The following is an 11,383-nucleotide window of genomic DNA, read 5'->3' as shown; positions in this document are numbered from 1 at the left end:
ATAGATCATATGAAGAATGGCGCTGAAGGAGATGGATGGTTTTCCGATCCCGTAACCAACTAAGGTGGATATTGATCCAACACCTGCCGCTTATTCAAACCGTCCCACTGGGCACAGACGTCAGTTCAACATGTAGTTTATATTTACATTTCTTTTGAGTCGTCAACTAAAGTGAATTCAACATGAAATCAACACAAAATGTCTCCTGTCATTGGATTTAGGTTGCAAGTTGGGTGGAGTCCAAGTCAAACCAAGTCTCTTTATTTCTGAGCTCAGAGAGAATAACAGAGTTACACAGCGCAGTGTAGACAGTCTGAATTCCTGAAGCATTGAGTGATGAGCACATATCTTTATAGTTTCCTGTTCCTGGGCGGGACTTTATTCATACAAGGATGCAGGTGCATCGGGTTTGCAACACATAATGATCCTCCCAGGAACAGGAGATTATATGATTTACTCTATATTCAAACTGACATACTCCATATTCAATTAATGTTTTCTAATAAAAACATACAAATATATGTGTTTGAGTTTACTGTGTACAATTTAATTTCTTATAGTATAAACAAGTAAACATTCTCAGTCAACAACATAAGACAATGGGAGCAGTGTGTACGCTCTCTGATGAATTTTAAGTGTATGTGATGTGAATTACAAGTTTACACACTAGGATAAGTAATTATTCTCTCCTGTGTGGATTCTCATGTTTTGTAAGTGACTGTGATGAGTAATATGTCTTCCTACAGTCTGAACATTTGTAAGGCTTCTCCCCTGTGTGCAGTCTCATGTGTTCCTTCAGGCTTCCTAAATGGGTAAAACACTTTGAACACAGGGAGCAGTGGTATGGGTTCTCCCGTGTGTATTCTCTCATGAACTTTCAGGCTTCCTGACCGGCAAAAACTATTTTCACACTAGGCGCAATGGTATGGTATCTCCCATGTGTGTATTCGCTCATGAGCTTTGAGAGTGTCTAACCGCTTAAAACTCTTTCCACACTGGGCACAATGGTACAGCTTCTGCCTAATGTGTATTTGCTCATGGGTTTTGAGAGTGTCTAACCGCTTAAAACTCTTTCCACACTGGGCACAATGGTACGGCTTCTGCCTAATGTGTATTTGCTCATGGGTTTTGAGGGTGTCTAACCGCTTAAAACTCTTTCCACAATGGGAGCACTGGTGTGGCTTCGCTCCTGTGTGTATCCTCTCATGTCTTTTCATGCTAACTAAATGGTTAAAACTCTTCCCACAATGTGAGCAGTAGTAAGGCTTCTCCCTTGTGTGCAGTCTCATGTGTTCCTTCAGGCTTGACTGGCTAAAACTCTTTCCACACTGGGCGCAAAGGTATGACTTCTCCCCTGTGTGTATTCGCTCATGAACTTTCAGGCTTCCTGACTTGCTAAAACTATTTCCACACTGGGCACAATGGTACGGCTTCTGCCTAATGTGTATTTGCTCATGGGTTTTGAGAGTGTCTAACCGCTTAAAACTCTTTCCACACTGGGAGCACAGGTGTGGCTTCGCTCCTGTGTGTATCCTCTGATGTCTTTTCATGCTAACTAAATGGCCAAAACTCTTCCCACAATGTGAGCAGTAGTAAGGCTTCTCCCTTGTGTGCAGTCTCATGTGTTCCTTCAGGGTTCCTGACTGGCTAAAACTCTTTCCACACTGGTATGGCTTCTCCCTAGTCTGTATTTGCTCATGGGTTTTGAGAGTGTCTAACCGCTTAAAATTCTTTCCACACTGGGAGCAACGGAAAGGCATCTCCCGTGTGTGTGTTCGCTCATGAGCTTTCAGATTTCCTAAGTAGCTAAAACTCTTTCCACACTGGACGCAATTTTGTGTCTTCGGTTCTGTGTGTCCCCTCTCATGTCTGTTCAGACTTCCTAACTTGGTAAAACTCTTTCCACAATGGCAGCAGAGGTGTCGTCTTGCTGGTTCGGACGTATCTGGTTCCTTCAAGTTTGGTTTTCCTCCTGCCAAAGACAGTGTTTATTTAAAGAGAGAACAGAATTACAACTCCACATCATAAAACTGCCTTGCTATGAGGTGTAATCCAAATCAGATCTCTCAATAACCTGAGGCTAGTTTTCCAAACATTTCATAATTAATAGTAATTACTGATAATATGTTTACATTACTTATTATTCTTTCTGTTTTATAAGTCAGAACACAAAGAACTAGACAGTTCTAGATCACTCAAGACATAATTGGATTCTATGTTCTACAGTTCTATGACACTGAAGACACAGACGTCACTGGATTCCAATCAGCAGGTGGTTCTAAATATATAACATTCATAGCTGTATGATACAGAATGTGACCTACACACTTCCTTAAACATAAAATAACTAAAGTAATTCTGTGTGGAAGTCCAGAACTTGGAGACAGACAAAGCTCATTAGTAACATCTCCCTGTTGTTGAAAGGGTTCGACACAATGTCTTTTTATTTAGTTAGACATTCACACATTCACACATTCACACATTCACACATTTTTTACATTTTGACTAATCATGTCATGATATTTTGTGTAAAGTAAAAAAAATGGTGTCACATATTTTGGATAGAAAATATTAAACGCAACATGTAAAGTGTTGCCTCCAACATCATTTTAGAGAATTTGGCAGTATATCAAACTGGCCTCACAACCGCAGACCACGTTTAACAACACCAGCCCAGGACCATCGTCTGAGACCAGCCACCCGGACAGATGATGAAACTGAGGAGTTTTTCTCTCTGCAATGAAGCAATAAAAATTACCCCCCCCTGCACTCCACCACTGGGAGGTAATACAGATTATTACCCCCCCCCCCCTGCACTCCACCACTGGGAGGTAATACAGATTATTACCCCCCCCCCTGCACTCCACCACTGGGAGGTAATACAGATTATTACCCCCCCCCCCTGCACTCCACCACTGGGAGGTAATACAGATTATTACCCTGCACTCCACCACTGGGAGGTAATACAGATTATTACCCTGCACTCCACCACTGGGAGGTAATACAGATTATTACCCTGCACTCCACCACTGGGAGGTAATACAGATTATTACCCTGCACTCCACCACTGGGAGGTAATACAGATTATTACCCTGCACTCCACCACTGGGAGGTAATACAGATTATTACCCCCCCCCTGCACTCCACCACTGGGAGGTAATACAGATTATTACCCCCCCCCCCCCCCTGCACTCCACCACTGGGAGGTAATACAGATTATTACCCTGCACTCCACCACTGGGAGGTAATACAGATTATTACCCTGCACTCCACCACTGGGAGGTAATACAGATTATTACCCTGCACTCCACCACTGGGAGGTAATACAGATTATTACCCCCCCCCCCCTGCACTCCACCACTGGGAGGTAATACAGATTATTACCCCCCCCCTGCACTCCACCACTGGGAGGTAATACAGATTATTACCCTGCACTCCACCACTGGGAGGTAATACAGATTATTACCCCCCCCCCTGCACTCCACCACTGGGAGGTAATACAGATTATTACCCTGCACTCCACCACTGGGAGGTAATACAGATTATTACCCCCCCCCCCCCCCTGCACTCCACCACTGGGAGGTAATACAGATTATTGCCCCCCCCCCTGCACTCCACCACTGGGAGGTAATACAGATTATTACCCCCCCCCCCCCCCTGCACTCCACCACTGGGAGGTAATACAGATTATTACCCCCCCCCCCTGCACTCCACCACTGGGAGGTAATACAGATTATTACCCCCCCCCTGCACTCCACCACTGGGAGGTAATACAGATTATTACCCCCCCCTGCACTCCACCACTGGGAGGTAATACAGATTATTACCCCCCCCCTGCACTCCACCACTGGGAGGTAATACAGATTATTACCCCCCCCCCCTGCACTCCACCACTGGGAGGTAATACAGATTATTACCCCCCCCTGCACTCCACCACTGGGAGGTAATACAGATTATTACCCCCCCTGCACTCCACCACTGGGAGGTAATACAGATTATTACCCTGCACTCCACCACTGGGAGGTAATACAGATTATTACCCTGCACTCCACCACTGGGAGGTAATACAGATTATTACCCCCCCCCCTGCACTCCACCACTGGGAGGTAATACAGATTATTACCCCCCCCCCCCCCCCCTGCACTCCACCACTGGGAGGTAATACAGATTATTACCCCCCCCCCCCCCCCCTGCACTCCACCACTGGGAGGTAATACAGATTATTAACCTGCACTCCACCACTGGGAGGTAATACAGATTATTACCCCCCCCCCCTGCACTCCACCACTGGGAGGTAATACAGATTATTACCCTGCACTCCACCACTGGGAGGTAATACAGATTATTACCCTGCACTCCACCACTGGGAGGTAATACAGATTATTACCCTGCACTCCACCACTGGGAGGTAATACAGATTATTACCCTGCACTCCACCACTGGGAGGTAATACAGATTATTACCCTGCACTCCACCACTGGGAGGTAATACAGATTATTACCCTGCACCACTGGGAGGTAATACAGATTATTACCCCCCCCCCCTGCACTCCACCACTGGGAGGTAATACAGATTATTACCCTGCACTCCACCACTGGGAGGTAATACAGATTATTACCCCCCCCCCCCCATGCACTCCACCACTGGGAGGTAATACAGATTATTACCCCCCCCCCCCCCACCACTGGGAGGCAATACAGATTATTACCCCCCCCCCCCCCCCCACCACTGGGAGGCAATACAGATTATTACCCTGCACTCCACCACTGGGAGGTAATACAGATTATTACACCCCCCCCCCCTGCACTCCATAACTGGGAGGTAATACAGATTATTACACCCCCCCCCCCCCCTGCACTCCACCACTGGGAGGTAATACAGATTATTACCCCCCCCCCCCCCCCTGCACTCCACCACTGGGAGGTAATACAGATTATTACACCCCCCCCCCCCTGCACTCCATAACTGGGAGGTAATACAGATTATTGGTCTATTGGTTTCTCTCTAAAGCTAACTTTCATCAAGGTTTTATATGGTCTATTGGTTTCTCTCTTTTCATTGGCAGAATCCTTTTTCAGTGTTATGATATTCATAACATCCATATACACCAGTCCATCTTCCTGTCAACTAACAGAACTCTGCTGGTTGTCCTGGTAACAGATACCAGTGGGCAGATCTATTTTATCTGTTCAAACTAAACTACAGCACTTACTTTGATGTGTCAAATCTGACCCTTTCTTCTCTTCTCCTCCTCTCACAGTTCCACTCAGCCCTGTTGTTTTCCTGCAGTCCACCAGCAGCACAGACAACCTCTTCATACCCAGCAGTAAGGCGCTACTGGGAGAGGCATGACACGGGGACTCCTGGAGGGAGGAAGGGCTAGCGTTGTCCTGGTAACCATAAAGAGGGGACACAGACACATATCATTATGGATGCTGATGTCACGGTTGTCATAAAGTGCCTTACAGAAACCCAGCCCAGACCCCGAAAGAGAAAGCTGTATGCTAGACCAGACCAAGCTGTACCATCTGGTGTTCTGATCTGGAGAGACTCTTCTCTGCCTCGTCAGCATCAGGATGTTGTTCAGGCTCCCCAGAGGATCCACCATAGTCATGTCTCTCTCCTGTGTGAACGAGAACATCAAACAGATGGTAAACTTATGATCTACTACTACAATCACATAGGGTCTTACAAGAGGCATTAATCTCTCTAAACAGGGCCTAAAATGCAAATGTTAAAGGGTTGTTCCACGAAATGGGTGCCTGTTGCATCCCTTTGATATTTAAGTAGAAATTATGCACCAATATAGAATTTTAAAAGCCTGTTATATTAGATGAGGGGAACTTTAATGTAGACCACATGGAGAATTCAACACATCTAATTTAAAAGACCCCAAAATATATGTGCCATTGGCAGATTGACCCTTTAACACTTCCTACAGTACTGAACAACATATTCAAGTGTAGAAGTTCAGTAGAATGCCCCTTAAAAACCACACATTCAATAACTGCATAGTTTGTGCCCCCTTTTTTAAGACAGTACTCACTGGTGGTAATCTGATATTCTGTCTCCTCCTCTTTCACTCCAAAAACGTCTTCCTCCTTCACCTTTATTGAGATAGCATCCTCTTCCTCTCTAAACGGTTCTTTCTCTTCTTTCACTATAACAGCCTCATCTTCCTCCTTTTTCATTCTGAAAGATTCTTTCTCTCCTTTCACAGTAATATCCTCCTCTTCTTCTTCTTCTTCTTTCACGACAATGTTCAGCGCCAGAGCTTCTTTCTCCAAACAGCAGACCTCTTCTTTAACGGGGGATGAGTAGTTTAGTGAGCTCATGGTCAGTGACATTAGCTAGCTAGCTAGCATTAGCGACTAGCTTAGTGCTAGGCTCAGCAACAATCTTTAACAAGTTTGCAAATTGAACATGCAAATTAGGTTCAAATTAACCAGTTAATACGTCAAGTGAACTGCGTTTACAACACTGAGATTACATAATGTACATTAACATGGTCTAAAGCGTCAATCTTCCAGTTTTATGTTGGCTAGCAAGCTATCGAGGTGGTTGAAAGAGTAGCCTTGTTGTTGTTCCTGAAGAAGCGTCCCGTCCAGTCCATTATACGTCACGCAAGAATCATCACCTGAAAGACGCTCGTCGCCATCTGCTGACTGGAGTGGGTAACGCAGTTTGGAAACAATAGTTACTACACTTTTTGTATTGGAAAGAACGTCATAATAATTTAACAATAAGCTGATATATTTTCTCTTACGTCTTACAAATAATACGTTCCTGTTCACAGACGTAGAAGCGTAATATGAATATGTAGATAATGAATAAATACTTCTGTGCCGCCATCCTGTCAGAAGGTAACAGACTGTTTTATTACCGTGGTAACGATGGATTTTCATTGTGTTCCATGGTGTTTATCGCCCCTAGTGGAGCTTTCTGGTACTTAGAAAGACTGTACGGAAACAGTAAGTAGAGAATTCGTTATGCTATTGTACAGAGGTGGTTGTACATTATTAGAGTAATTAAAGGAGTTAGCCAATTACCATATGAGTAACAATTAGCTATATGGTTTGGCATCATGCCAGATACATGGTACATTGGCACGTGCTTTGTATTTATGCAACTTCAACTTGAAATGTATAATGTACAGCTACAGTATGTCGATGTGAATTGAATAGTAAAGTATATTCTTTTCTGTATTTTGTAGTTTCACAACCTAAACATTTTAAATATTAATTCAATATTAATTCAAGAAAAGTCACGACTTGGAAGTTTTATTGAAGACTTAGTTGTTAGCTATCTGTCTAGTTTTGCATGGGAACGCACTTCAAGGGCAGAATAACTTAGATGAATAGGTAGCGTGTTCATACACATTTTCTCTGCTCATTTTTCACATTAGTTTTAATCTAGATGTGACGGTACTATTTCCTTAAAGCCACGCTCTATAAAATACGAATAAACCTGTAAACAACAGAGCAAATGCATCACATGCAAATAGCACTTGATTATCAGAGGGGTGTATTATGACATCATATAGAACCACCCAGACATTCCAAATATCACTTGATTATAAGAAGGGTGTATTATGATGTCAGAACTACTTGCCCTGCTGGACACAATAGAGCAAATGCATCACATGCAAATAGCACTTGATTAACTGTAGTGCTATACACTGAGTCTACAAAACATTAAGAACACCTGCTCCTTCCATGACAAACTGACCAGGTGAATCCAGGCTAAAGCTATGATCCCTTATTGATGTCACAAGTTAAATCCACTTCAATCAGTGTAGATGAAGGGGAGGAGACAGGTTAAATAAGGATTTTAAAGCCTTGAGACAAATGAGGCATAGATTGTGTGTGTGTGCCATTCAGAGGGTGAATTGGGAAGACAAAATATTGAAGTGTCTTTGAACGGGGTATGGTATTAGGTGCCAGGTGCACCGGTTTGTGTCAAGAACTGCAACGCTACAGTTTCCCCATGTGTACCAAGACTGGTCCACCACCCAAACAGTAGCAGTCAATGCAGTTTAAGATTTGAGAGAGCAAAGCTGTATTTGTATTAGTTGGGGACCTACTGCTGGTTGTCCTGGTAACAGATACCAGTCTATCTTCCTGTCAACTAACAGAACACTGCTGGTTGTCCTGGTAACAGATACCAGTCTATCTTCCTGTCAACTAACAGAACTCTGCTGGTTGTCCTGGGAACAGATACCAGCCCTACTGGGAACAGATACCAGTCCTAATGGGAACAGATACCAGTCCTAATGGGAACAGATACCAGTCCTAATGGGAACAGATACCAGTCCTAATGGGAACAGATACCAGTCCTAATGGGAACAGATACCAGCCCTACTGGGAACAGATACCAGCCCTACTGGGAACAGATACCAGCCCTACTGGGAACAGATACCAGCCCTACTGGGAACAGATACCAGCCCTACTGGGAACAGATACCAGCCCTACTGGGAACAGATACCAGCCCTACTGGGAACAGATACCAGCCCTACTGGGAACAGATACCAGCCCTACTGGGAACAGATACCAGCCCTACTGGGAACAGATACCAGCCCTACTGGGAACAGATACCAGCCCTACTGGGAACAGATACCAGCCCTACTGGGAACAGATACCAGCCCTACTGGGAACAGATACCAGCCCTACTGGGAACAGATACCAGCCCTACTGGGAACAGATACCAGTCCTACTGGGAACAGATACCAGTCCTACTGGGAACAGATACCAGTCCTACTGGGAACAGATACCAGTCCTACTGGGAACAGATACCAGTCTATCTTCCTGTCAACAAACAGAACTCTGCTGGTTGTCCTGGTAACAGATACCAGTGGGCAGATCTATTGTATTTGTTCAAACTAAACTACAGCACTTACTTTGATGAGTCAAATCTGATCCTTTCATCTCTTCTCCTCCTCTCACAGTTCCACTCAGCCCCGTTGTTTTCCTGCAGTCCACCAGCAACGTCTTCATACCCAGCAGTAAGGTGCTACCGGGAGAGGCACGACACGGGGACTCCTGGAGGGTGGAAGGGGGTGAGATAGCATTGTCCTGTTAACCATAAAGAGGGGACACATGCCATTATGGATGCTGATGTCACTGTTGACATAAAGTGCTTTACAGGAACCCAGCCCAGACCCCAATAGAGCAAGCTGTATGCTAGACCACACCAAGCTGTATGCTAGACCAGACCAAGCTGTACCATCTGGTGTTCTGATCTGGAGAGACTCTTCTCTTCCTCGTCAGCATCAGGATGTTGTTGAGGCTTCTTCCCAGAGGATCCAGGATAGTCATGTCTCTCTCCTGTGTGAATGAGAACATCAAACAAACTTATGATCTTCTATTACAATCACAGTCTTACAAGAGGCTTTAATGTCTAAAAAGGGCCTAAAATGGCCACTTTCATCATGATTTCTAAATATATTGTTTGTGATGCAAAAGGGTCGTTCCACAAAATGGTTGCCTTTTGCGTCCCTTTGTTATAAGTATAAGAATTCAAATCATCTCATTTAAAAGTCCCCTAAACATGTGTACCAATGGCAGATTGCCCCTTAAACAATTTATACAGTACTGAACAACATATTAAAGTGTAGAACTTCAGTAGAATGCCCCTTTAAAACCCCACATTAGTTCAACAACTGCATCGTTTGTGCCCCTGTTTTTAAGATAGTACTCACTGGTGTTAATCGGTACTTCAGTCTCCTCCTCCTCCTTTTTCACTCCCAAAACGTCTTCCTCCTCCTCTTTTATTGAGACAGCCTCCTCTTCCTCTTTTACTCCAAAAGGTTCTTCCTCTTCTTTCACTACATTCTCTTCTTTCAATGTTATGGCATCTTCCTCCTCTTTGATTCTGAAAGCTTCTACCTCCTCTTCCACTCTGACAACCTCTTTCCCATCTTCCTCTTTCACTGTAATATCATCCTCTTCTCCTTTCAAAGCAATAGCCTCCTCTTCCTCCTTTATCATCCTGAAAGCTTCTTCGTCTCCTTTCACCAGAGCTTCTTTCTCGGTTGAGTTTAGTGACCTCATGCTCCGGGAGATTAGCCTAGTGCCGTATCTAGTTAACACATTTGCTAATTTAAGCAAATTGCGTTTAAATGAACTAGTAGATACGTAAACAGAATTATGTTTAAAACACCAAGAGTAATATACACAAGATTGGTCGAAAGCGCTTCAATGTTTCGGTTTTATGTTGGCTAGCAAACCACCGCTTTGGTTGAATCAGAAGCCTTTTTGTCGCTGTTGAAGAAGCCTCCTGTTACTGTCCACCAGATTATACGTCACGCAAGAAACATCACCTGAAAGACTCATATCGCAATCTGCTAACATTTAATTGACAACGCCATCTGCTAACATTTAATTGACAACGCAATCTGCTAACATTTAATTGATAACGCCATCTGCTAACATTTAATTGACAACGCCACCTGCTAACATTTAATTGACAACGCCACCTGCTAACATTTAATTGACAACGCCACCTGCTAACATTTAATTGACAACGCCACCTGCTAACATTTAATTGACAACGCCACCTGCTAACATTTAATTGACAACGCCATCTGCTAACATTTAATTGACAACGTTTTTTGGGGGAAAGCTTTTCCATCGACCAGGAGATGGTGGTCATTAGCGTCATTGTTAACAGCTATACATCGCGGGAGACAAATGCACTCAGACACACACATTCCTCTTCTATTTGTTGTTGCTATTCTGTCTCTCACTGTTCAAATAAACCATTAAAATCATAGACGGATCATTTCTTTGTCAGTGGGCAAATGTACAAAATCAGCAGGGGGATCAAATACTTTTTTCCCTTTTATATATTATAAAATAAGGCATGATGATTGATGCTTGGTTGCCATTTGACAAATAAAATAATAATCTCATCATTCGGGTAAAAACTTTTATTCAACCAGTGGGAGGTTTGTAAATGCCACCAGGAAAGTCGAAAGAGGAACTCTTCATTGAGACAATAATAAACAGCAATCCATGGGCGAGTTGTGGTGGATATTATAAACTAAGGGTCTGCTGGAGTCCAAGTCAAACCAATATTCTTTATTTCTGAGCTCAGAGAGAATAACAGAGTTACACAGTGCAGTGTAGACAGTCTGAATTCCTGAAGCATTGAGTGATTAGCACATATCTTTATAGTTTCTTGTTCCTGGGAGGGACTTTATTCATACAAGGATGCAGGTGCAGCTGGTTTGCAACACAGAATGATCCTCCCAAGAACAGGAGATTATAATAGGATAGTTTCACAAGGTTAGTCACATACTCAGTTATGCGGACACACATACAATTAACATTTTCCATTACAGAGTCTGTGAACATTTTAATTTAATTAAATCATCAGTGGGCCA

The 11,383-nt window shown here is 43.7% G+C and overlaps 1 protein-coding gene across 1 annotated transcript; it reads right to left on the bottom strand.

Annotated features, from left to right (window-relative positions):
* Positions 1-201: 201 nt before the first annotated feature.
* On the bottom strand, positions 202-5,618 carry LOC116362682 (zinc finger protein 879-like). Its single transcript, XM_031816763.1, has 3 exons — positions 5,526-5,618; positions 5,213-5,390; positions 202-1,972 (listed from the first exon to the last, which is right to left on the bottom strand). The coding sequence occupies exons 1-3, from the start codon at positions 5,526-5,528 to the stop codon at positions 912-914; spliced, it is 1,242 nt and encodes a 413-aa protein (XP_031672623.1). The 5' UTR covers positions 5,529-5,618; the 3' UTR covers positions 202-911.
* Positions 5,619-11,383: the final 5,765 nt, after the last annotated feature.

The sequence above is a fragment of the Oncorhynchus kisutch genome, unplaced genomic scaffold (genome assembly GCF_002021735.2).
Source record: "Oncorhynchus kisutch isolate 150728-3 unplaced genomic scaffold, Okis_V2 scaffold867, whole genome shotgun sequence".
Classification (NCBI taxonomy): Eukaryota; Metazoa; Chordata; class Actinopteri; order Salmoniformes; family Salmonidae; genus Oncorhynchus; species Oncorhynchus kisutch.
This window is presented reverse-complemented; position numbering and strand designations above follow the sequence as displayed.

Coding starts and splice junctions, on each gene's coding strand:
- LOC116362682 (XM_031816763.1), bottom strand. Junction 1,973..5,212: donor GTCAGATTTGACACATCAAA/GTAAGTGCTGTA, acceptor TGTCTTTGGCAG/GAGGAAAACCAAACTTGAAG.